This window comes from Catharus ustulatus, chromosome 5, assembly GCF_009819885.2.
Source record: "Catharus ustulatus isolate bCatUst1 chromosome 5, bCatUst1.pri.v2, whole genome shotgun sequence".
Lineage (NCBI taxonomy): Eukaryota > Metazoa > Chordata > Aves > Passeriformes > Turdidae > Catharus > Catharus ustulatus.
Window position 1 is genome coordinate 29,036,906 of NC_046225.1, and position 26,104 is coordinate 29,063,009.

A 26,104-nucleotide genomic window follows, 5' to 3' on the forward strand; every position below is an offset into this window, starting at 1 on the left:
AGGTTGGGCTAGGAGAAGGAAATGCACGGGCAGATAGGTTTGTTATGGTTGGCGCAGATCGAGTTGCCACTAGCCTGGCCTCAGCTAGAGAGGCTCATGGACTGTTTCATCACAACGCGAAAGGCCTAGTCAGACAGTTCAATATAAAAATGACAGATGCGCAAGCGATAGTGAGGGCTTGCCCTATATGTAGTCAACATAATGGGGGCCTGGGTTTAGGACTTGGAGTGAATCCAAGAGGTCTTAAATCAAATGAGATTTGGCAGATGGATGTCACACATGTGGCAAGCTTTGATAAACTGCGATGGGTACATGTTACCATCGACACTTTTAGTGGGTTTATGTGGGCGACCGCTCAAGCAGGGGAAAAAGCTCTCCACGTCATAAGACATCTCACTAGCTGTTTTGCTGTAATGGGGGTCCCTGGAACAATAAAGACAGACAATGGCCCTGCTTATGTGGGTGGCAAAGTAAATAGGTTCCTAGATACGTGGGGAGTTAAGCATGTAACCGGGATTCCACATTCCCCCACAGGACAAGCAATTATAGAAAGGGCTCATGGTACGCTGAAGCGATATATTAATAAGATGGAGGAACAGAGTGATATCCATACAAAACTTGCCAAGGCATTATATGTCATCAATTATTTGTGTGTGTTTGGGAAACACAAGGAGCCGCCGGCCATTCGTCATCAAGTTGGCATTGATAGGGAGGCTCCCACGGAGGAAGTATGGGTTAAGTATAAGGACCCCAAGACAGAGGTATGGCAAGCCCCAGCTAAGGTATTATATTGGGGCAGAGGTTACTTATGTGTTTCCACCACCTCAGGTACTCTGTGGGTCCCTTCCCAGTGGGCTCGACCAGCTGATGTTTCCGGCAAGCACTGCAGACCCGGAACTGAACCTCCTGCAGAATAAACTGTGTCTCCAGTATTGTGTGGAGGAGCTACAGAGTCTATCCAAAAGGTCATTGAACTGGGACTGGGAGAATCCTACGTATAACATTGCTAGAGGAGTCTTGGACAGGTGTGAACGTGAACACTGGGTACTAGACGCGTTGAAATGTCTATCATGCCAGGGCCACGGCAAACGTTGTAACGGTAGAGCACTGGTGTTAATGATTTGTGGGGGTTGCGGGAAGAAGGCGGTAAGGTCACAGTGGGGTTGTACGCTTGTGATTTGTTACTCGTGTGCATTCCGTAAGCAAACAGAATCGTGGCAGAGAGACGCTCAGCAAATGACAGAGACTCGTTCTCTTGGAGAAGTCCTGGTGCTTTTTGAGAACAGAGAGGATTGGGACAGATTATGGGTCAAGTGGGCGGTCCAACATACAGTAAAATACATAAAACAAAGCAAGGCTAGTAAGATCCTTGCCGTCTGTTGTCAGTCTCCACGCAACAGGCTAAGCCACCACGAGTTAGAGACCCTTCCGGACAGGAATCCAGACCTAGTCAAAGCCCTGTTCAAATTATCAATATGAGCACTGTAAGTGCCATGATACTCCTTATAATAGGAGGAGTAGTCACTCTAGTCCAGACAATTGACATTTGGGCCCCAGCACAGCCAAAAGAAAACATTTGGGTAACATTAGCCAATCGAACAGGCCAAGAAGCTATTTGTTTGTCCTTGTCCTCAGCTGGTAACCCTTTTTCTACCTGTTTGGTGGGATTGCCCTCAGACAATTTGCCTTGTCCCACCGGTACTGTACCTTTATGTCAGGCCAATAAACCACGGTCGTACGCTGACCAATGGGATTTGGTGGTCCCACATTTCCCACGGGCGGCCCGAGAACCACAAGAGCTAGAAATTTTAGGTACAGTAAGAGCTGATTTCTGTGTTCGATTTAATTGGATTAGTGTTCACCGGGGGCATGAAATGGGCCAATCACTCCCGATTAATGCCAATCCGATTCTAAAAGTATATCAGAATGCATCCATGTGGTGCAATTACACGAGTCCAAATATCTCAAAATCCTCCAACATGCCCATACAGTTACCTCAAGAGATATTTTTGATTTGTGGAGATCGAGCCTAGCCTGGTGTACCTTCAAAGTTAGAAGGAGGTCCATGTACTTTAGGGAGATTAACTCTATTGTCACCAAACACATCTATGATCATTCAACAATATAAGAAACATAAGCGAACCAAAAGGATGATACATGGCTTCCAACATGCCTTCCAACCTGAATGTGATGATCAGACTCAGTTCTGGTCACGAGGGGAAAGGATCCTAGGATCTCTGGTACCAGGAGTAGGTACTGCACATGCCTTGACCACCTTAAATAAATTAGGTTGTTGGTTAGCAAAACAAACTAATGCAACGTCAATTGCTATATCTGGCCTCCTGACGGATGTGAATTCAATCCGTCATGCAACATTACAAAATAGAGCCGCCATAGATTTTCTTTTGCTAGCTCATGGTCATGAGTGCCAAGATTTCGAAGGAATGTGCTGTATGAATTTGTCAGATCACTCTGTGTCAATACATACCCAGTTGACTAAATTGGCTACCCTAACATCGCACTTGCAAGAGGACACAGGGTTTGGCCTTAATGATTGGTTAAGAAGTTTAGGTCTTGGACCTTAGCTGACTTCTCTCCTGCAACATCTAATCATTATAGGAATAGTTCTTTTTGCATTTACTCTAATTGTGCCTTGCTTTTGTGCATGTCTTAGACAAGCTTTAAATAGAATGATCGCAAACAGCACAGCCACTGCTCTGCTAGCATATAAAGAAAACGGGGGAAGTGTGGATAGTCTCTCTGAGCAATGGTTGAGAGACAAAGGACATAAGGTGTGAACAAGGGTTGCAGCAAGGACATAATGCCCTTGCAGGAGTTGAAAAGAAACAATATCAAGGGAGTATAACGGCATGGTATGGGAAAAGCAAATGAAAAGATACAATTGTAACTGCAAGGCTTCCGATATGCGTCAAAAGGCTGATAAATACTTGTACCAATCATGAGCTATAGTTTTGCAATATGCATGAGCTTAATTATTTACTGTATAAAAAGACAACAGCATTATAATAAAACTGAGACTTGTTGATCATGATAGCATGAGACTCGTCTCCCGCGTCGTCTTTCAACAGTTATCAAGCAGATTTCCTTTTCCATTCAGACGACAAAAGAGGCAGGGATACATTATGGAACACTTGGGCTAACTGGGACACACTCAAACACACTCAGACACACTCGGGCAAAGTCAGACACACTCGGGCACACTCGACAACACTCCCACTCACTCGGGCACACTCGGTAATACTGACACGCATTTCACACCTCTCGGCCACACACAGCCACTCTCGCACATAATCTGGTACACATGGGTCCAATCATGCACATTCGGAACACTTGTCCACACAATGGCTCACTTGTCTTTACACAAGAACACTAAAGGAAACTGAAGCACAAGAGGGCATAGGCGGACAAATGCAAGACCCCGTTGTGTCCATAACAGTGCTCTACTACTGGGGAAGTGCTGCAGTACCATGTTCTTCCTACTAGGATGCAGCAATACTTGACGGTTCTGAAGAACCGGATTGCATCCACCAGAGGGCAGCAGCACAAGAAGAAGGGGGAGGGGCGCAGTGCTGGGATGTGTCAACCAGAGGGCAGCAGTGCCCTGGGTATGAGGGGTCTAGAGTTCTGGGTTGTGTCTACTGGGGGGGGGCAGCACTGCTTGGGGGCAGGGCTGCAGTTCCGGGTTTTACCCACCAGGGAGCAGCACAACCCCGGGAGTTGGGGGTGGGTGCAGTACCAGAGTGAGTTCAAAAGGGGGCAGCAGCATCTGCAATGTGGGGACACAGTTCCAGACCTCCACCAGCGGGCAGTTCTTCACTGGATTTGATGGTGCAGTACCGGCTTGTGAACACAATGAGGCAGTGCTACTCGGAGGAACGGGGTGGAAGTAGCGGGTTATGTCCACCAGGGGGCAGCACTGTTAATGGCGTGTCATGCTGTAGTGCTGCATTGTGTCCACCAGGGGGCAGCATTACTTTCCGCGGGGGATTCAGTCACAGTACTGGCTTCTGAAAACCAGGGGGTAGCACAATAATGGAATGAGGAGATGCAGTAGCATGTTGTGTCCACCAGGGGCACCGTTCCCTGAGGGGTGATGACAGCGCAGTGTGTTGTTTTGTCCATCAGGATGCAGCACTGCCTGGAGGGTTGGGGCACTGTAGCGGGTTGTATCCACCGGGGGGTAGCAGAGTTTGGAAGGTGCGGGGCTACAGTATCGGGTTGTGTCCTCCAGGGGACAGCCCTTCCTGCCATGTCAGGTGCTGAAGTACCAGATTGTGTCCAGCAGACAGTAGCATTCCCTAGGGGGTGGGGGCACACTACCAGATTGTGTCCACTAGCAGGGAGCTCTGCCGGGGGAAGGGGTCATTGCAGTATCGTGTTGTATCCAGCAGGCGGTGACACTGCTGGTGGGATGGATGGTACCGCTTTCTGTCAACCAGGTGCAGCACTGCCCTGTGGGTGATGGGTATAATATCTTGTTTTGCCCACCTGGGAGCAACACAATCCGGGTTATCGGAGGGCACTCTTCTGGGTTGTGTCCACCAGGGGGCAGCTTTACCTGGGTGGTGAGAGGCTGAAATACCTGGTAGTCTCCACCAGGGGGCAGCACTGCCCGGGTGGTGTTTGGGGCTGCAGTATAGGGTTGTGTCCACAAAGGGCAGCCTTGCCCGGAGGGGCTCAGTACCGGTTTGTGTCCACCTGGGGACAGAACTGCGATGAGGCTAGGGTAGGAGTACTCTCTTGTGTGCTCCAAGGGGCACTACTGCCTAGGGGGTGGAGGTGCAGTACTGGGTTTTGTCCACCAGGTTGCAGCACTGCCCTGGGGGTGGGGCACACTAACTGTGTCTGCCAAAGGATAGCACGGCTCTAGGGATAGAGGGGAGTGCAGCACGCAGTTGTGTCCACCGGGGGGCACCACTGCCCCGGGGCAGGGGGGTGGGGTGGAGGGATGCAGTACAGGGTTCTGTCCACCAGGGCGATGCCCTACTTTGGTGCTGAAGGCACAGTACGGGGTTTCGTCCAGCAGGGGCCAGCACTGCCCAAGGGGTGCGGTCCAGTCCTGGATGGTGTCCTCCATGGCACGACAGAGCTTGGGGGATTGGGGTTTGTATTACAGAGCTGTATTAGAGAGGGGGAAGAACTATCCAGGCGGTGGGTGGGCTGCAGTGCTGGGTTGTGTCCAGCAGACAGCTGCATTGTCCTGGGGGTGAAGGAGCAGTACTAGTTTGTGTCCACCAGGCTGCAGTACTGGTCAGGAGATGGGTGACTGAAGTATTGCGTTTTGTCCACCAGGAGGCAGTGCTGCCCAGGGGGAGTAGGGGTTGTGCACTACTGGATGGTGTCCACCAAGGGGCAGTTTTACCTGGGTGGTGCGGGGCTTAAGTATCTGGTTGTGTCCACCAGGGTGCAGCAGTACCTGGGAGGGTTGGAGAGAGCACAGTAGCTGGTTCTGTCGTCCAAGGGGCAGTCCCGCCCAGGGGTTGTAGGGCTGCAGTATAGGGTTATGTTCATCTGGGGTAAGCACTTCTCTGAGGCTGGGGCAGCAGTAAATGTTGCGTGCACTAAGGAGCACTAATGCCCGGGCGGTGGAGGTTCAGTACTGGGTTTTTTCCAGCAGGGGGCAGCACTCCCTGACTGGGTAGGGCACTGTATCTGGTTGTGTCCACCAGGAGGGAGCACTGCCCTGGGGTTGGGGGACTTCAGGACCAGGTTGTGTCCAGCAGACAGTGGCACAGCTTGGGGGTACGGCACGCAGTACCGGTTTCTGTCCACCAGGGGGCAACACTGCCCGCGTATAGGGGGCTGAATATCCAGGTTGAGTCCACTAGTGTTCAGAACTACCTGAGGGAGGCAGGGGTGGTCACTGTGCCGGTTTGTGTGCACCAGAGGGCAGCCCTGACCTAGGGATGGTGGTGTAGTACATAGTATTGCTCACAAGGGGGCAGCAGTGCTTTTGTGGTAGGGACGCACTGTCAGGTAGTGTCCACCAGGAGTAAGCACAACCCAGGGGGATGCAGTACCATTTTTTTTCCTCCAGAGGGCATCCCTGCCTGCTGGGGTGGGGGGCTGCAGTACCATTTTGTGTCCAACAGGGTGCAGAACAGCCTGTGGTGGCGGGGGCTGCATTACCAAGCTGTTTCCACCAGGGGACTGAACATCCTGGGTTAAGCCCCACAAGGGGGTAGCAGTGCTCAGGGGAGTGTGTGACTGCAGTATTGGGTTGTGTCCACCAGGGGGCAGCACATCCCAGGGGCTGGCAGGGCTGTAGTACCGGCTTGTGTTTACCTGAGGCATCACTGACCGGAGGGTTGGTGTCTGCATTACAGGCTTGTGTCCAGCAGGTAGCAACACGACCTGGGCTAAAGTGGGGGAGGGCAGAAGCGGGTTGTGTTTACCAAGGGTCAGCATTGCCCTGGGGTTGGGGGAGTAGTTCCGGGTTGTGTCCACCAGGGAGCAGCACTCCCCTGCGGGTGGTGATGCAGTGCAATGGGTTGCTCCGCTAGGAGCCTGGAGGCAACACTGTTGGCGGGGGTTGTAATTCCGGGTTGTGTCAATCAAGGGCAGCACTCCCCGGTGGGGGATGAAGGAGTTATACTGCGTTGGCATCACTATTCAGGTGGGAGTTGGGGCAGGAGGGGAGGGTGGGTGAGGGACGGTGTTGCACTACCAGGTTTTGTCCACCAGGGAGCAGCACTGCCCAGGGCATGGGGGGTGGTGGGGAGGTAGGGTGAGGGGGTGGTCGGGGGGTGTGTGCAGTAGTGGGTTGACTCCAAAAGGAGGTAGCGCTGTGTTGAGAATGGGCAGACAGTAACAGTTTGTGTCCAGTAGGGGGCAGCGTTACCCTGGAGCTGAGGGCACCATACAGTTTTGTGTCAATGGGGATAAAGCATGGCCCAGGGGGTTGGGGGTTGAAGTATGGTGTTGAGTCCAGCAGAGGTCCGCATGACCTGAGGGGGGTGCAGGGGTTACAGTACCTGGTTAGAACCCAAATTTCCCTTTTTGAGCTCAAATTGTCCTTTTTATTCCCAAATTCTCCCTTCCAGGACCCAAATTCCCATTTTTGCTCCATTTTCTCCTTTTTGGGGCCAAAAAGTCTCTTTTTTTATCCCCAACCTCCCCTTTTTGGACTCAGTTTTCCCATTTTCAGCCCCAAATTTCACACTTTTAGGCCAAATTCTTTTGTTTTCAGTCCTAAATTTTCATTTTCAGTCCCTAATTTCCCATCTGGGCACCCAAATTTCACATTTTCGCCCCAAATTCTCCTTTTTTACTCCCCAATTGCCCTTTTTGAACCCAAACTTTCCAGCTGGGTGCCAAATTCTCCCATTTTTAGTCCCAAATTTTCCCTTCCTGTAACCAAATTCTCCGTTTTGGTCCCAGATTTCTCACTAATATTCCCAAATTTCCCATTTTTAGGTCAAAGTTCTCCTTTGTTGGTCCCAAATTTCTCATTTTTATCCTCAAATTTCTCATTTTTAGGTCTAAATTCTCCCTTTTTGGTCCCAAATTTTCCTTTTCAGACCCGAATTTCCCATCTGGGAACCCAAAGTGCCCTTCTTTTGCCCCAAAATTCCCCTTTTTTACCCAAATTTCCCCTTTTTAAGCCCCAAATTTTGTATTTTTGGATACAAATTCTGCTTTTTTGGACCCCAACATCCAATTTTTCTCCCAATTTCTCTTTTTCAGTCCAAAATTTCTGTTTCTTATTACCAAATTCCCAATTTTAAGTCCAAATTCTCCTTTTTTGGACCCAAATTTTCATTTCTCAGCTCAAATTCTCCTTTTTAATTCCCATATTCTCCCTTCCAGGACCCAGATTCCCATTTTTGGTCCAATTTCTCCTTTTTGGGGCAAAAATTCTCCGTTTTTACTCCCAAATTTTGCTTTTTGGCCCAATTTTCCCATTTTAGGTCGAAATCCTGGTTTTTAGCTCCTCAATTTCCATTTTTAGAACCAAATTTCTGTTTTTTACACCAAAATTCTCCTTTTATGCTCCCAAATTTCCCTTTTTTCTGTCCCAAAATCTCCTTTTTGGAGTCAAATTTCCATTTTTTAGTCCAAATTCCGCCCTTTAGACACCAAATTCCCCCTCTTGGACCCAAATTCCCCATTTTCAGTCCAAATTTTCAATTTTAGGTCAAACTTCTCCTTTTTTGATCCCAAATTTCCATTTTTGGATCCAAACCTTCCCATCTGGGCACTAAAATTTCCATTTTTTATTCACAAATTCTCCCTTTTTACGTCCAAATTCCCCTTTTCATCCCAAATTTCTCTTTTCCAGTCCCAAATTTTCCTTTCCTCCACCCAAATTCCCATTTTTGGTCCAATTTCTCCTTTTTGAGGCCAAAATTCTCCTTTATTAGCCCCAAATTCTCCCTTTCTGGACCAAAATTTCTCCTTTTTAGGCCCAAATTTCCTAGATTTGCTCCAAAATTTGCTGGTTTTGGACCGAAAAGTCTCATCTGGGTGTCAAAATTTCCCTTTTTTCATCTCAAATTTCCCTTTTTTTGCCCCAAATTTCCCCCTTTGGATCCCATTGGATGCTCTGGATTAACCTGGACTCCATTTCCCATCAGCCACCACGCCGACTTCCGGTACACCCCCCTGCCCATTTCCTTTTTATTCTGAGGTGACTTCCGCTCCTGCGTCCCGCTGCCGCCGCCATGTTCCTGCAGTTCTCCTTTTAGCCCCAAATTTCCCTTTTTTAGGTCAAAATTCTCCTTGCAATGCCACAATGGTCTCCATGGATCCATGGTGCCCTGCAGCATCACCACAGTCCTCTGGCGATCCTCATTATAAACATGTCCGCCTTTCGGTCAACGCACGGCTCTCTTCTCTGAAGAAGTCCTCTGTTGCTGTCATTGCCTTCCCTTGCGACATCTGGAGGTTCCACGGAGATTGCACCTGCGGATCGTGATCGGACCGAACTGAGCGGAGCGGACTAGAGCGGACATCGGGACAGCTGGAGCGGAGTGCAGCCCGCAGTGCAGAGCTGAGCGGAGCCGAGCAGACTTTGGGATAGCTGGAGCAGAGGACAGCCTGCAGCGCGGAGCCCAGTGGACCTGAGCTGAGAGGCCCAGGCAGCCACCGAGAGACCGCTCAAGAAGCTGCAAGACTCGTCGCTCCCTTCCCCTCTCTGCATCAGAGAAAGGTACTTTTTTCTGCTCCCCTTTCCTCCTGGCTTAGTGGCTAGGTGGAAAAATTTCAAATGATGGGAAGCCAGCTGACCCGGCAGGAGGAATCTATCCTCGACATCTGGAAGAGTGTCCTGGAGACCCTGGACAAACCCTTCCCAGACAGCGATCTAATCGCGTTGGTTGGATTCCCGGACCATCCGAAAGAACGCGTTCTCTCAGGGGGAATGGGGAAGTCTGGGAGACTGCTTGTGGGACGTTCTGAGGGAGGTGGAAACTTTGGTTTCTCCCCTGACAGTTACTCGGGAATTCATGAATCGTGGTATGAGCACGGCTGTGGGTGACAGTCGGAGGAAAACGAGGAAGGGAGTGACCTCTCTGGGAAATCCTCCAGTTCAGGGACTTCCCGCACTCTGACTCCCCTCCCGGAACTCCTGCAGGTAACATATCCTTCGCACAAAGATTATGAAAAGCCCGTGTATCCATCCCCGAGGGATTTCGTCAAGCCTACCTGTAATAAGGGTAAAACATAGTTTGTTCATCACACTTAGTATAAGTTTATACTGCAGCCTTAGAAACTTAGTTTCTCTTTACTAACAAAACTCTGTTTACTAAGAAAGCTTAGTTTGTTTGCTAATAAAGTAAAAGCTTTAAGGTGCTTAAACTATATAGCTTTAGAAGTTTACTTTTTTTGCTATTCAGTATTACTAGGGCCCCAAACCTTATCAAACGGTGAATAGATAAGCTTGTAGGCCAATTATCTTTAACCATATATGGTAAAGTTGTTTCAAGTTTGCCAGGACAGCAAGACCCCAGCCTCCCCCCTCAAGCACCCAGAAGACTATTGCCTAGCAAATGAGACCACGCATGCGAACAAAGAAGCTGAAAGAGATTACAAATCCAGGAAACGATTCCAGATAAAAGGGGGTGGAAGAAAGGGAGATGTGTGAATTGCTGGAGAAAAACGGAATTGTAACGGGTTTTCTCAGCAACACCCAGATCTGTTTGCTCACTTGTTATTGCCAGTTCTAATTATAATAAATTACTTTTAATTGACTACTGCCGTTTCGCTTCAAATTTATTACATACCTATCCTTCCCCAGCGAAGCTGGAGCGCACGGGCGCCCCGGAGGAAGCCGGGTTGCCTGTCCTCCGTGTTCGCTCCGGTGTCACTCGCGGTTTCCCCTCCCTCCCCAGCACCAATGTCGGGGCAGTCCACGGGGAACCAGCAGTCCGCTGACACCACCATCCCCTCCGCCCCTCCTCTTGCCTGCAGAGACCATGCGGTCCTTGCTTGTCCCTGCCGAGCTGCTCAGCCGACTGGCAAGTACAATGCATGCCGTGCTGGCGGCTTTGGGGGCTCCGCACACAGCAATGGCCGTGTCCTGGAACAGCTGGGCAGGAGGAGTCCTTCGGGAGGAAGAGGCTGTCCAGGCGGACTCATGTGAGTTCAACTCCATCCCAGAGGATCCCCTGCCACCGGCTGGTGGTGTGGATCCCCAGGGCATGCACAGTCCTCCAGCCTTTCCTGTTTTTAAGGCTGTGCCCGGTTTGGGACAACCCGACAGGCATGACTCTATTTCCTGGCGTGTTGTCCAAGATTTACAGGACAAGGTAGCACAACATGGGCTTTGGTCTACTCAAGTCATGCACATTATTAGGGTGTTGAACTGCAATCTCCGTATGACGTCAGACATATAGCTCAGGTGCTGTTTCAGCCAGTCCAATTTAAAGGTTTTGAGGACAATTGGAGACACCCCAGATACGGTGTGGGGACTGATGCTCTAATGGGCCAGCATTGTTTCTCTAGCCCTGACCTCCAAGCTACCTGGACTCCTTTGATCCTGGAGCAGTGTCAAAAGATAGGGTTTGCCGCGATTGTAAAAACCACTGTAGCTGCACCCTCGAAGTCAAAATATATTAAGATCACTCAGGGTCCTAGAGAGCCATTTCTACAGTTTGTGGAAAAAGTAGCAGCAGCCTTGGAAAAGCAAGTCCAGCTCTGAGGCAGTTGTTATGTAAACAGCTGGCCAGACACAATGCTAACGCTGATTGCTTGAAAATCATACAGTCTCTGACAGGTGACCCCTCACTGACCGATATGGTGCAGGCATGTGCTCACATGGGAACTATTGATCACGAGATCACCACATTGGCATCTGCCATATGGCACCAGCAAAAGATGTCAGGGGGAGGTCAGCAGAAGACAGGGAGGACTAAGGGCAAGTAACAGCAGAAGTCACATCAGCAGAAGGCTGGTGCTCCTCCCTTTTTGTGTGCTAAGTGCAAAAGGCCAGGTCACTATGCCAATCAATGCAAATCAAGGAAGCCTGTGGCTGGCTAGGGAAACGGAAGCCGAGCACTCTGGGGTGCAGCGCGCAGATACAAGCAGTGCCTCAGACCCCGCTGCTGACACAGGGTTCTTCAGCCAGCACTCAGCACGCACCAGGGGTTCTGTCGGCATGGATGTACACACTGCAGCCACAGTCGTCCTAGACTCTGCCAGTGTGCATAAGGCTCCTCTGGATGCCTTTGGACCTCTGGACCAGGGGCTGAGTGAACTGCTTGTGGGACAATCTAGTGCCACTCTCCAGGGAACCCTTGTGCACCCGGGAGTCACTGATGAGGATTTCACAGGTCAAATACGTGCTATGGTTTCCATCCCTTCTCTTCCTGTCACTATTCCCGCAGGAACGCGCATCGCTCAGCTCATGCCTTTCTGTTCCTGTGTTCTAGGGCTGATCAGCAAGATCGAAAGGACAGTGGTTTTGGATCTACAGGACTGCCACAGGTCTATTGGACCATGAACATCTCTGATCAACACCCTCAAATGGTGTGCACCCTGGCACCGCCAGGAGCCAACCCGCCTCAGATTCAGCTCAGAGGTTTGATCGATACCGGGGCGGATGTGACAGTGATTTCTCTCCCTGCCTGCCCTCCCACATGGCTGATAGCCGCACTTGACCAGGTCATTGCAGGAGTGGGGGTACAGCACAGACCTTTGTTAGTCAAGGGCCTGTGCTGGTCAGGAATCCTGAAGGGCAAACAGCTACTGTCTGGCCCTACATCACTGCAGCCCCGATCAACCTCTGGGGTCGGGATGTTCTGGCTGCCTGGGGGTTGCGCATTGGGTCAAATTTGTAATTGTGGTCACTGAAGTGAAGGGCGGGAGATATCCTTAATCGCCCTTCGTCACTCAGTGCAGGAACAATTGTAGCAGGGACACATTGAGCCTTCTAATAGTCCCTGGAATACCCCTGTTTTTGTTATCCAAAGAAATCAGGGTAATGGAGGTTGTTGCAGGACCTCCAAAAAGTGAATGTCGAGCATGGAGGTGTTGCAGCCTGGTATGCCCTCGCCTACCATGCTCCCCGCTGGATGGGACATTTTGGTCATTGATTTGAAGGACTGTTTTTTCACAATCCCCTTGTGTCCGAAGGACGGGCCAAAGTTTGCCTACACGGTGCCTGCAGTGAACAATTCTGAGCCAGGACAGAGGGGATTTCTTCTCCCAGAACCCCTCTGTGTTGCTTTGTGTGCCTGAGCCCCCGAGAGAGACAACAGGCACCAAAAGCTCTTTATTCTTCCAAAAGTTCCTTTTATCACCTCCTAAATGTATCTCTTTTAGCTCCTGTGATTGGCCCAAAGTCTGGCTGTCCAGCCGTATTTTGACTGATTTTGACTTCTTGCAGCCAGGCAGGGACCATCAGACCAACCCCCTAACTTTTCTCAACTTTTCCCCTGCTGGGCTGTGTCCCACCAGTGTGCTTTTCCATATTCGGTGTAGTATAAGCAAGCTTATACTGTGGCATAAGACGACTGTGGCTGCAGTGTGTACATCCACCCCGGTGGAGCCCCGGGTGCTGGCTGCCCATTGGCTGAGGAGACCTGCAGCAGCACTGAGTTCTGAGGTACTGCTTGTATCTGTGCGGCTGTCCATTTCCCTGGCCGACTACAGGCTTCTTTGACTTGCATTGGTTCCCATAGGGACCTGGCTTTTTACACTTAGCACACAAAAAGGTAGGCATATGAGTCCTTTGTTGCTGTGGCTTCTGTGTGTTCTTGCCCTTATTCTTTCCCTGTTTCTGATGGCCACCGCTCAACATCTTCTAATGGTGCCACACGGCAGCTGCTAACGTGCAGATCTCATGATCTATGGTTCCTACATTAGCACATGCCTGCACCATGTCAGTCAATGAGGAATCATCTGGTAGAGCACGTATAATTTTTTTACAATCAATATTAGCATTGTCTCTGGCCAGCTGTTTACATAACAGCTGCCTCAATGTATCATCCTCAACTTGCTGCCATTTTTTCAACAAACTGTAAAAATGGTTCTCTAGGACCCTGAGTAATTTTCACATATTTTGGCTTCGTGGCTTCAGCCTTTATTGTCTTTAGAATCACCGCAAACCCTACTTTTTGGCATTGTTCATGTATCAAGGATCCCAGGTAGCTAGAAGATCAGGACTAGAGAAACGATGCTGACCCATTAAAGCATCACTTCCCACAGCATATCTGGGGTCATCCTGTGGGCACACCACGTTTTCTGCAGCAGCCATCTCAGCCATTTGCCTCCAATTGTCCTCAAAGCCCCTAAATTGGACTGGCTGAAACAGCACTTGGGCTATGTGTCTAATATCATAGGATGCTAGCAAATCTGTGTTCAACACCCTAATAATTTGCATAACTTGCGTAGAACCAAGCCCGTATCATGCAACTTTGTCCTGTAAGTCTTGAGCAATATGCCAGGAAATAGGATCATGCCTGTGTGGCTGTCCCGAGCCGGGCACAGCCTTAAAAACAGGAAAAGCCTGAGCCTCTGTGGGTCCCCTGGGGACCTGCACCAGCAGTTGGTGGCAGTGGTTCCTCAGGGATCGGGCTGAACTCAGCCGAATCCACCTGGACACTCTCCTCCACCTAAAGGACACCCCCTTTTGGCAGTCCCACGCGCTCCAGCAGGTCCCTGTCACCCTGCTGCCATGGCCAAAACTTCACTTCTTCCCAGAAACTACGATGATTCTTCGGTCTCACTGTCGTGGAGCATGGAGGAAGCATCCACAAACTGCTGCAGGGAGAAGTTGTGGGGTCACTGCCGTGCCAGCTCTCTGAAGCAAGGTGCTGCAAATATCATCATTAAGGTGCTAAAAAGTTGGAAGGAAGGAAGGAAAGAGGAAAGGAGAAAGGGGAAACACCAAAACCCCACACACCACCTAAAACCCCCAAGATCAAAATGTTCACAAAATCACCATGTAGAAAAAGAATTCTTTACAAAGTATCCCAGCTCAGTCTGCTCCACAGATTTAGTTCAGGGTTTGATACACACAGCTGGAAATAAAAAGCTGTCAGCAAACACTCCAAAAGTAGCACTGCAGCCTACTTGTTTCACTCCATCCTTTCCTCCTTCACAAAGAACTGACTTAGCAACGTACCCTCTTCTTGCTGAGCCTCATCAATATGGTGGCAGTGCTGCACACAGGCAGCTGCAATGTCCACCACTCTGTCCACCATAAAACTTCCCTCGGTGTCACTGAACACAGCTTCTCCAGCAAGGCCCCCAAAGCACTCTGGGATCTGCACATCCACTGCCAGCTGCATGCTGAAACAGAAACACAGGTCAGTATTTGCATTTTGCTGTCCCAGCTCACTCCGGGAGGGATATTCTTGCTGAGGAATACACAGGACAGGGAGCAGTACAGCCATTATTATATTTATAATGCTGGAGAAGAATCAGAGATTGCAGTTATGACAAGAAGAAAAAGCTGAGTTAAACAAAAAGTGAATCTGGGCTGCACACAATCAGGGGACAGTGAATTACCACAGCTGCATTTTGCCAACACCGGGTGCTCCGCAGATCTCGGTGATTTTTGTCGGCTGCGCTCCACCTCACAGGATGTTGTCCAGGGCTGTGAACTTCCTGGTGGCATCTGATCGCTCAGCTGGCCTTGCTGCATTGCCATCACATTCCTGCCTCACCACCTGCAGCACTTCCAGCGCCTCTTCCCTGGAGATTCCAATTTCTAGAGAAGCAAAAACCACAAAACACCACCTTTATTTCATAAGCAGTTACTGATTCTGCAGCATGACACAAAATGATCCATATTCACCCTCTCAGGACAACCTGTCACTAATGATGTAATTTTCAAACATTTATTGTCATAGACAGCAAACTATTGATATTCAAAATCCCAAACTGGATTAGAAGGGGATGTAAAGAACACCCAGTTCCACCCCTGCCATGGGCAGGGACACTTTCCACTATTCCAGGTTGCTCAAAGCTTCATCGAGACTGGCCCTGGACACTTCCAGGGATCCAAGGACAGCCACAGCTTCTCTAGGCACCCTGTGCCAGGGTCTGCCCACCCTCACAGGGAGGAATCACTACACACTCCTTGAAAAAGGCAATTTTCTAACTTTAAACAGACTTACTTTGTTTAAATCACAAAGTAAAAATAAAAAAAAAAAGAGCAAAGCTGGGGAAACAGGAGGGATGAGCCTTATAGAATACTTTCATTTTCCTGCATCCCATTTACAACCATCAATGTCAGTCGATCTTTTACCAGAATCGTCTTTTTCTATTATTATTATTCATTGTGCCCATTTCCCGGAGGCGGGACGGAGCAGGGGGAAGGACCGGAAGATGCAGGGGAGGCCCCGCGGGGCCGAATGCCGCCAGTACCTTTGCTCAGGCCGCGGGGCCCGATGTCCAGCAGCTCCTGTGCCGTCTGGAAGCGGCGGCGGCGAGGCGGGCACGCAGGGCGGGGGCCAGCGGTACCGTACCCAGCTCCCGCTGCATAGCCGGGATGCACCGGCACCGGGCAAGCCTCGGATCGCTCCGGACACGCCGCGGACACGCCTTGGACACACCTCGGATACGCTCCGGACACGCCTTGGACACACCTCGGACACGCTTCAGACATGTCTCGGACACGTTCAGTGGGTGGAGATGGCTCCAGGCCCCGCCCCCGGGCCTGTCCCTCAGGGTCTGGCCCCGCCCCCGCCTCACCCTACCAGGAACCGGGTGGGCGGGAACTGGGCGGGAGGGTCCGCTGCGCATGCCCGTGGCCGTTCCTGCAGGGCGGGGCGGTTCCCACGTGTCGGGGCCGTTCTGGCGGCGGGTGAGTGGGTCTGCGTGGGGTTCGCGTGTCCAGGGGCTCTGGGAAAGGGCTGGAGTGGCCATTCCCCAGCCTGGAATGCCGCTGGGTGCGTCCCGCCTGTGTGCTTGCGGAGAGGCCGCTGCTCCTGGCAGGTGCTGTGCTGTGCCGCTTGTCAACTGTTCCGTCCGAGAGGGTTCTGTTAGGGAGGTCAGCAGGCTTTTTACCCCTTCCATCGCTGCATATTTCTGCAGGGAGCAGTCACAACTTTAAGCTACTGCAGGTTCTGAAGTCACACATAAGTTCTTTACGTTGATGGTGTTCCCTACCTTTTCCCAGTTCCGTTTAGGAAAGAAGATGGCTCATCCCAACCCTCTCCCATTTCCATGCCCAGTCCAGCTTGGATGTATAAAAGGAGACTCCCTGGAAGCTCACCTGCATGAGTATGTCAGGGAAGAGAACTATGTGAAAGTGAAGAAGCTTCTGAAAAAAGGTAAAAAGTTAAGTTTAGACAAGTACTGGCAGAAAATATATACTATTTCCTGTATTCTTTTATTTCTGGTAAAGAATAGTCAGCATACTGCTTGTAGAATGCAGTTTTCTGAGTGAAATGCTTTAATAAAATGATTTATAACTGCCCTTTTCTGTTAGGTGGGAATAGTTCTCCAATTAAAAAATTATTAAAATAAGTTAATTGAAAAGAAAACTAATCTTTTATTAGCAAAGTGCACATTAGAACATGATTGAGGCATTGCAAAACTAAAATTCTGGAAGTCAGCTGTAGGAATATTCTGTTTAAATGGGGTTTTAGTTCAGACTACTGAACGCTTGACACGGTTTACACCTTAAACATTTTGACCACGAGATTTGTAGCCACACTGGTACAGGGCATTTTGTACATGAAACGAAATACTCAGCGCAGTTCTGTTTCGGTTTTAGGATCGTGGATCTCAGCACCTTTGTGCCGAGCCAGAACCGTGGGTTCCTGGGGCGGGGCTGGGCAGGGCCGGCGCTTCGCTGCGGGAAAGCGTCTGATTGGCCAGCGGGGGAAGAATATGCAAATCAAGGTGGCGTGTCCCGCCAGCCACCACGCGTGCCCGTTCCGCGGGGCGCGGCCGCTCCCGGGGAGCTCGGGGCTTGCTCCCGCGGCCAAGGAGGATGGGCGGGTCGCGCCGGTTCGTGCCGGGAGCGTGCGAGTGCGTGTTGGGGGCTTTCCATGTGCTTTGTGTGGGTGCGTGCGGCACACCAGGGCGCGGCGGTGGGTGCTGTGTTAAGGCTGTACTCTCAGGGATCGTTTGAGTAGGTTGTTATTAGAAGAGGGTTATCTGCCCTGATTGGCGTCACAAAGCACGAGAAAACGGGCGCAGAATGTCCGTGTGTCAAACGTGACCCAACATCTGCTTTTGCTTGCTGCACAGCGTCTGTGGCTGAAGAAAGGAACCGAGATGATTGGTGCAGCCTTGTGAAGACAGGACTTGAGTAAGTGTTTTCATTTTAATTTGGTTTGGTTTATTAAGTTCATTTTCTTTTCCAAGTTCTCATTTCTTGAACAGCTTTTAATTTCAAGCAGCTTTCCTTGGGTTGGGTTGGGATCTTACTTCTCTGTGATCCTTCTCCCAAAGGTACCCTTACAGAGATGAAACATTTCTGAAGGTTCCTGAACGTTGCCTATCCAGTTACTATACAAGAAAGAATCCTCTGCTTAGTCAGAGCTTAGTCAAGCTCTCCAAATTTCACATGATGGTCACACAGCACTCTCTATTTTTGTCAACCATCCTGAGGTCAGTAGAAGAAAATGGCACGACAATCCAGACGAGAGGTATTTTTTAATTCTCCTCTTCCCCTGCTAAATGCAGCCTAATCTTGTCTTTTTTTTTTGGTGTAGTGTTCTCTCCATCCAGCAACAGGCCTCCCATGTAAATACCTGCAGAGTTACTTAAAAGTTCCAGAATACTGGCATTTAAATTTTACTTCTGCTTGGATCCAAATGTTACATTCGTTTTATGCTGTTTTTAAAACTTCTGGAAAGGTGGGTTTGGGTTTTTATTTTGATTTGGGTTGTTGTTTGTTTGTTGTTCTGGTGTTTTTAACCCAGTTGAAGTCTTGGATTGCTTCTTTTGGTTTCTCTGAGGCAGTTAGTGTAAGACAACTGAAGTGCACCTAGGTCCTGTGATGTTGAAACATGTTTTTAAATAGGTTGATACAGGAGATTTCAAGTTGATTCTGCAAATTTTATCAAGAATGGCAATTTAAATGGTGCGTATTTCATATTGTAACCTTTCATGAGGCACATCGTTGCAGCGGAATATACATTGGATGCTAGTTCATTTGTAGGAGTGGTTTGTTTCTTCAGTGGCAAGTGAAATCCTGCCTGACCTTGAGCCACATCTAATCTACATAGACCTCATCTTTTCTCCACTGTACAGGGGTTTGAGATGCAGTAGTTGAAAGAGCTGTGTAAGAAAAGGGGGGAAAATTCTCAGGGCAGCATGTTGATAACAAATTGTGTGTTCATTGACAAGCAACACGTAAACAAGCTTTCAAGTTTTAAATCACCTGAAAAGAGAAGAAAGCTCTTGCGGAGTCACCAGTTTAGTGAAATGAAAAATAAGGACTAGATTTTGCCACTTACTGTGAATGTACGTATCTTACTTCTAGAGTGTATTTCTGTAGGTCAGCAAGATGGATTCTTTGAGGTCAGCTGCAGTATTCCAGAAGCTTGATGTCACGAGTGCATTCACTCAGGATGGTACTTCAGGAGCTCTTCAGTTTGGACATGCATTTTCTATTCCTGCACATGACTGGGGTCAGAGCCCAGGCCTTTTCAGATACTGGGAGCAGAGAAATCTGGAGTCGAGTCTTGAGTGTGCTACGAACATCCTGTCTACTTTTGAGGAACCCAATCACTTCTGTTTTCTGTTTCTCAGTTAGTTGCAGGGCAAAGGTGGATAATTTGTGTACCCCCCAGGACAGAGTTCCCGTGGCTCACGAGCCAGCTGCAGTGCTGAGCCCTGCTGCAACGCAGAGTGCAGGAGCCTTTTCATATTTACTGCATCTGGGGTGCGGAGCTAGAAGCTTTTGCTGTGAATTCTCGAGTCCTCGGGGAGGTTGCTGGGATGTCTACCTTTCCCTGTGCAGCTCCTGTGCCCATTCCAGATGCCCTCCTATGGGGGAAGGAGTGGAGCTATGGCAAGAGAGGCTACAGCAGTTCTTTTTAACCGGAGAGTGTGTGTGTGCACATGGAAAGCTTTTGCAGAATAGTGTGTTCCACACCGGGGACCTCACCTGGCCAAGTGACGTGTGTGTTCAGCTTGGGAGTGCTGTTTTAAGATGTTGCCTTGAGTTAAATGCATCATAATCACCCTGAAGTGTGCTGGGGACATGGGCTCTGGTGTCTCTAGAGATAGATGCTGATGTAGAATGGCCAGTGCTGTGTGTGCATGCATGTGGAGTGGGTGTGGGGGTGTTCGTTTGTGCTCTGTGTGACTGAGAGCTGCAGGGCTCAAGCTGTGCTTGTTCCAGAGGCGCTGGTGGACATTGTGCTGACAACTGTGCAGCTCAACTCCTCTCTCTGTGGGAGCAGTCACCTCCCAGTGCTTCTGGGAGCCTACAGGGCCACGCTGAGCGCCGCAGGTGAGTGTCAAGCCTGGCCAAGGCACTTCCTTCTGCATCTCGTTCTTGTGTCCACAGGTCACTAACTTTGGGTTCAATCTTGGCTTTTAGGTCAGAAGATACTACTGGTGCTTCAGTTGTATGAGAAGAATAATCCAAGTCTTATAAACTCCAGGTGAGCCGAACACCTTACGTTGTAGGGCAAACTACACACAGATAGTCTCACAACTGGTATTTTTGCAGGGTCTGTTTTTTAAATGAAGGGGACAGTGAATGAGGTCAAACCTAAAGGTGAATGCTGCTTTTGGAAACGTTTTTACTGCTTATTTCCTAATCTTAATGTAATTCTCTTATGTTGCCCAGACTTCAGTGTGTTTGTGGGTTAGATGAGGTAGTGTTTAGTTTCTGGAGTCACTCACTCTCCATAAGCAGGACTCACTGTAGGGATCTCCTCACAGGTGGCAGGCTGAAACATAAGTCACTGGTTGACTTTTCCCTTTGCTGTGCTCACGCAGTCGACAGGAAAGTCTGTTGCCAACAGTTGTGCTTAGGTCTGCCTTCTTCACGTGCTCTTTTCTGTCCTGGAGGTAGCGGCAGAAATACCACCAGCAGTGCAAGAGCACTGGCTGAGTCAGGTCTGGATCCCGTCCCTTCGTGCAGCTGCTGCCATTTTGATCTGCACTTCAAGCTTAATTCCATAGGTGTCTCTAAATGGATATGTTCTGCCTTGGATGGACAGAGGAGGGCAGAGTGAATGAGACACCCTCAGACTAAATTTGAAAAGCCTTGGGATGGATGACAGAGGTGTTGCCAGGGAAACGAGTTCTAGCTTCGAGTCCCACAGGGTTATAAGTACAAATGAAGGCAAAATCTCCTCTGGAGTTGCTTTTGGTTCTGTTGCCTGATGCAGTTACCTTGAATAATGTTTAAGGATCCTACTGTGAGGTCCAGTCGCTGTGGAGCATCACAAGACTTGCAGAGTCTGGGCAAGTCCCTGTGGCAACAGCCAAGCACGGAGGAGATTCTGTGTCTACTGGATCGAGAGAAGCTGATGGAGACGATTCTGTCGTTCGCTCAGCATCCCCGGCTGCTGTCACCACAGGTGCTTTTGGTTCAGCCTGTGTATGGTTACCCTTCCTTGGATATACAACAAGAGCCTTGAGGCATTCATTTCTTGCCTCCATGCAGTTTGTTTCCGTTGGCAGAGTAGTTTCAGTTTGTAGAAGGACTGGAATTCGTTGTTTTGGGAGCACCTTTCAAAATTAACTGCAAGATACGGGCCACGTCTCATCAGCAGGGGTGACCGTGCATTGCAGAGGGCGTCACATATGCGAGGCCAGGATTGGACAGCCCAAGGATCCACTGGCAATGGGCTCTCCAGCCTTTCTTACAGTTTGCTGGCATGCTTCTGTAGCTGTTGATGCTGCTCAGGGGAGATAGTTGTGGAGAGAGTCTCATAGCGAAAGCTGGGTTTAAACACAAGCATGTCACACCCCGCGTTGCATCGTATTTTACAATGCGTGCAGTGTCAGGTGGGTTATAGTGGGATGAGGTGTTCGTGGAAGTTTGAAAACAAACTGGAAATTGGTGCTGGTCCTGACAAACACTGGTTTGGATTTGGTTTCAGGTGATACAAGAGTCACTATATAAAGATGAAACAGTCAAGAGCCTTGATGACTTCTATGATCCTTGTTTTCTACTTCAGCTCTTCAGTGAATTGGCCAGACCAGGTAAAATGAGTGTTTTTCTTTGGCATTTAGTGTCAGGTTACTCTGCTGCAGGAGCTGCAGCTGGAGCTGTTATCCCTGATCCAAGAGCTAATACTGCAAGGAATTTGTGGCTGCCTTTAGAGGAATGAAGCACACTAGTGTGAGGGTTGTGAGTGAACTGGCTGGAGATGGGGCTTGTCACATGCTGTGGTTATAGAGCAGGGAAACTTCAGCCAACTCATTTTCCACCAGACAGATGGGCATAAGGCCAGTGTGCTTGGTAAATAGGCTGGTGCTGTGAACTGTCAGCAGGTTTCTTGTGTGACATGTCTTGGCTTTGCACGTGCACTTTGCACATCCCTGCTGTGCTCCACAGACACACTGTCCCTGGAGAGAGCCCTCGGAGGTCAAAGTGAGACAAGAAGCCTAAGGGATTTCCTAACCAGCTCTCTCTATGTGTTGGTTAGAGTTGAGCATGGTGTAGTTACAGCTGGATTTGGCTTCCCACAGCAGTCATGTCAGAAGCAATTGGCAGGCTGTTAGGGTCTGTCAGTGCAGTCACAGAGTCCTTTGTTCACACAGACCCCTGCAAGTAGAGTAGCAGTTTGAATGTGCTTAGCGCCTGTCTTTAGCTATGGTTTGACGTGCTCTGTGTAGTCCTGGCAGCAGGAAAAGAGCAGTCTTGAAGTCCTCTGAGGAGAAAAAGTACCAGAACTCTTTGACATTTTGCGGTTGGGAGTTCTCAGACAATCCACTTAATGCTGGGCATTTGAGGTGCACGGTGATGAAAAGCATGAATAGCTGGTGTCTTTGGAACCTGGTGTTGATAGCTGGAAAAAGTACATGGCCAGCAACACCCACCCTCCCGAGGAGGGAGAGATTTGGTGTCCATGGCAGCCCCAGCAGGACTGCAGCCGGTCGACGGCTGCTGATGGGGGAGGCACGAAGGCTGTGAGGGAATTGCTGTGCATGATGTTCTTGTGGAGCTGTAGAGACAGTGGCTGTCCTGAATGTGAACATGGGGAGGAGAAAATAACCGTCTTAGCTTCTCCACACAGACTGGGAATCTGTGACCTAAGAGGGGCATTTGTAAAGAGCCCAAGTGATTGATGAATCACAGACCCATGGTGCTTGTAAGCCATGTCAACTGCTCTTGGAATTGCCAGTTCTTTATTTATTGATTTGCTCTTTGTCCTGGCTGCACAGTGCCCTCAGAATACATAAACATGGACTTCTTGCACAGTGTTCTGTGTTCACTGAGGAAAAAGTAAGCCTGGGATCGAGCAGATAGCGAGTTCTATCTGTCTTGAGCTCTGAGAAGCATCTTGTGGAAAGCTTTTCCATCCTGGTTCTCAAGGTTCTTTAAAACAAGCTGTCTGTCAGACATAGGATTCAATTGGGACACTTTTGTAATAAGAGCTTGTTATTTTATGTTAGTTGTTGAACACACTCTCCAGGGTCAGCAGGATGGAAAATATTACCACTGCATATTTTCAGCGAAGGAAAGTTCTCCAGATAAATTTTTCTTACGGGCTGCTGAAGTGAGAACCTTGGTTTCATTCTGTGTCACCACTCCATAGTGGAACAGTTAGTGCACACCAGCAGTTTGCCCACAGCTGCTGCCTGAAGGAGAGCAGAGTGGTGGCTCTGGGACAAATGGCAGCGGCCTGTGGGGAAGCGGAGACCCTGCTTTGCCTGGCCCGTAACCAGCAGAACTGGCAACAAGAAACTACCAGGCATGAAATGGAGTTTTACTAGTTCAAGTAGTTGAGAAAAAGATGAGAGGATTGGAGCTGGTACTGGGACAGAAATAATCTGTGATTTCATAACATAATATTGTATACATATGCATATATATATATATATTTATATACACACACGTGTATACACGCACACACACTAGTCTGAGCAGTGATGGGGGGAGCAGTCATTGGGCCAGATATTAGTACTTGGCAGTAAGATTGCAGCCCCTTCTTAAGTAGGAATCTTTGTTTCTAGAAACTTCCTCGTGACTCTCAGGGTGAATGACAAGAACATACAGGAATGTTATTGCTAAACTCACCTGACATTTGTAGCTCTTAAATACCACTGAGGTGCCATTGCACTCCATTCCCGGAGGTAAGGTGAAAGGTTCACACCAAGTCATTTCTAGCCATCAGTGGTGAGTGACTACTGTGCACAGGAAGCTCTGGCAGGAAATGGACGTTGGACTGCATATAGAATGGCCAAGGTGAGACTTGGCCCTGCAGTCCTCTGGGGTCTACGGGGACTCGCAAAGATGTGAAAGGGCTGCAGGTCACGGGTGGAGCAGTGCTGACCCAGACTGTGACCCAACCAAGGAGTTCTTCCAATGTCCCTTGAGAGGACACCGCAGGGATTTTTTCTTCATAAGGACTTCTGATAAGGCAATGTGTGGACTCCTGGTTTCATGTAAATATTTATTTAAATTTTTGTCTCTGAAAGCAAAGCATTTATCTCCTGACTTCCCTGCTACTCAATATCTGTTGAACTGGGCATGCATTTTCCTAAGCTAATAAAAACCTTCCCCTATGATTCTGTAATTTCCAAAGGAACGGCATGAAGTCACTTTTCTTTTTCTTGTCCCCACAGGTTCAGCTTGACTTGTGCTCAAAGACAGGGATGACTCCATGCCATATGTGGTGAATTGTTATTTTGGAGGGGGATTTGCAAGTTTAGGGCTAAAATATGGTGTGTAAGAAAAGACTTTTTTTGTAGCATTAGATAAATGCTTTTGCATGAGGTGTTGAAGGTCAGTTGTTTTACCAGTTCAAAGGGAGAAAACCAAACCAGGTTGACGGTGACACTCCTTTCAGCAAGGCTTGGTATATATTTGAGCAATTATTTCTGTTAATGCTGCTTTTGGTTGTGTTTGGTTTGCCATGCATTTGACTCATTGTCAGTGTTTCTCATACAGTAGGAGTGTTCCTCCTACTGAGTGTTTTCCACTCAAAGCAAGCAATTGTGGTATAAAGCAAGAATAATCTCAAAAAGTGGTTTGCGGTTTTGTTTTGGATTTGGCTTTGGATTTTTTTTTTAATTTTTTTTTTACCCAACACTCTTTAACTTTACTACTGTGAGTTTTCTAGTTTTCTCCAAAAACTTGGCATGAATTTCCCCTTTCTGTCCCATTGGTAGATACTGTTTCTCTTAGAAAAGCTTCTACCCTCCACCTTCACTGCCCTGTTTTGAAGCAGTGCTCCAGTTTAGCCTGCAGCGATGGCTCTTGCATCCTTTTCCATTCAGGTAATTAAAACCTGAAGTAAAACTAACACTTTGTTGTTGCCATACCTGCCACAGGAGCTCACATTACTGCAGTGTAATTTGTGAGGCAGTTGAGAGGAGAGGGAAGGACTGGGCCAGAGTTCCTAAGGAACTCAGAATTTCAGGCATGACACAGAAGAAAGCTCAGATTGCAGAAAGGGAAATGTGCCCAAACTGGCTCGAAGCAGTGTTGCTGTCTGTTGTCATTCAGTTGTGTCTTCTGAAAATGAGACCGTTCTAATCATTGTGCTGTGCTAAACACTTCTCACTTCTCCCAGTGCCAGGAAAGAGATGAAACTCGAAGCAACTTGAAGGAATTTGGATGTGTAAAAACAACAATAAAACACAATTCAAAGAAAACCTTATCAATACCAAAACTAAAAAAGATAGTAGTAAATAGACCATAGAGACCTTATCATACACCATGTGCAAACAAAATAAAACTATACATTATATTATGGAAAACCATCTTAAAAGCACTACATTAAAAAAAAACTTTCAAAAATTAAAAACTGCATCTAATAAAAGCCATCTAATAAATTCACGACCAAGACTCCACCAGTAGAGCCGGTCCTACCCCAAATCCCCATCATACATATCAAAGGTCTATTTTAAAAACCTACTTCAATTAATCCTACCTCAAATACAAAACCATCCATCAAATAACCTTCATTCAAACCCACAATTGCACATAGTCAATAACACCAAAAAATAAAACAACACAATATATACCTCCAAAAAAAAAATACTGAATGAAGATGAGATTGTAATGAATATTCGTCTGATGCCAAAAGGAAAAAAAAAAAAAAGGGGGAATTGTAGTACTATTGGACAAGTCTGGGCTCTGGACATGTTTGAACAAGTCCAGGTCGTGGTTCGGGAAGTGTGCACCGCTTGTGAGCAGCCGGGGCGCACCCCCTGTGAGTGGCTCGGCCGTGGCGGCAGAGCCCCCCGACGTGCGGGCTCAGTGATGGGGGCGGGTCCCTCTCTGCCTTTGGGTCCACCCACGGGAGCGGGATGGCAGGCGCCGCCTGCTGAAGGGGCAGGGGCGGCCCCGCCTGTCCCCTGAATGCTGATGTCAGAGCCTCGCCCACCTCTTGAGGTGGGGGAATGGGATCCCGGGGGAGCGGTGCCGCCTACTGCAATGCCCCCAATGCCGTGTCCCAGCCACCCGGAAGCATGGGGTTCATCAGGACTGCCAGTGGGGCCCTCGCCATTCCCGGGGCCGTGTCCTGCCTCACCGGCAGCGGAC

The 26,104-nt window shown here is 48.9% G+C and overlaps 1 protein-coding gene and 1 long non-coding RNA gene across 3 annotated transcripts; both read left to right on the plus strand.

Moving 5' to 3' along the window:
* The first annotated feature begins 16,149 nt into the window (after nucleotides 1–16,149).
* Nucleotides 16,150–18,169, plus strand: LOC116996825 (nucleolar pre-ribosomal-associated protein 1-like). The gene is made up of 5 exons (XM_033060847.1): nucleotides 16,150–16,273; nucleotides 16,589–16,742; nucleotides 17,668–17,728; nucleotides 17,872–18,068; nucleotides 18,135–18,169. The coding sequence occupies exons 1-5, from the start codon at nucleotides 16,211–16,213 to the stop codon at nucleotides 18,167–18,169; spliced, it is 510 nt and encodes a 169-aa protein (XP_032916738.1). The 5' UTR covers nucleotides 16,150–16,210.
* Nucleotides 18,170–18,245: 76 nt separating this feature from the next.
* Nucleotides 18,246–24,977, plus strand: LOC116997130. Of its 2 annotated transcripts, XR_004418095.1 has the most exons (5): nucleotides 18,246–19,882; nucleotides 19,973–20,036; nucleotides 20,793–20,963; nucleotides 21,489–21,591; nucleotides 24,181–24,977. It is a non-coding gene; the product is annotated as an uncharacterized LOC116997130 (long non-coding RNA). The 2 variants fall into 2 exon arrangements; XR_004418094.2 differs by lacking the exon at nucleotides 20,793–20,963 and having other exon boundaries at nucleotides 18,251–19,882.
* Nucleotides 24,978–26,104: the final 1,127 nt, after the last annotated feature.

Coding starts and splice junctions, on each gene's coding strand:
- LOC116996825 (XM_033060847.1), top strand. CDS start 16,211: ATGCCCGTGGCCGTTCCTGCAGGGCGGGGCGGTTCCCACGTGTCGGGG. Junction 16,274..16,588: donor CGGGGCCGTTCTGGCGGCGG/GTGAGTGGGTCT, acceptor ACCTTTTCCCAG/TTCCGTTTAGGAAAGAAGAT. Junction 18,069..18,134: donor CACGACAATCCAGACGAGAG/GTATTTTTTAAT, acceptor TTTTTGGTGTAG/TGTTCTCTCCATCCAGCAAC.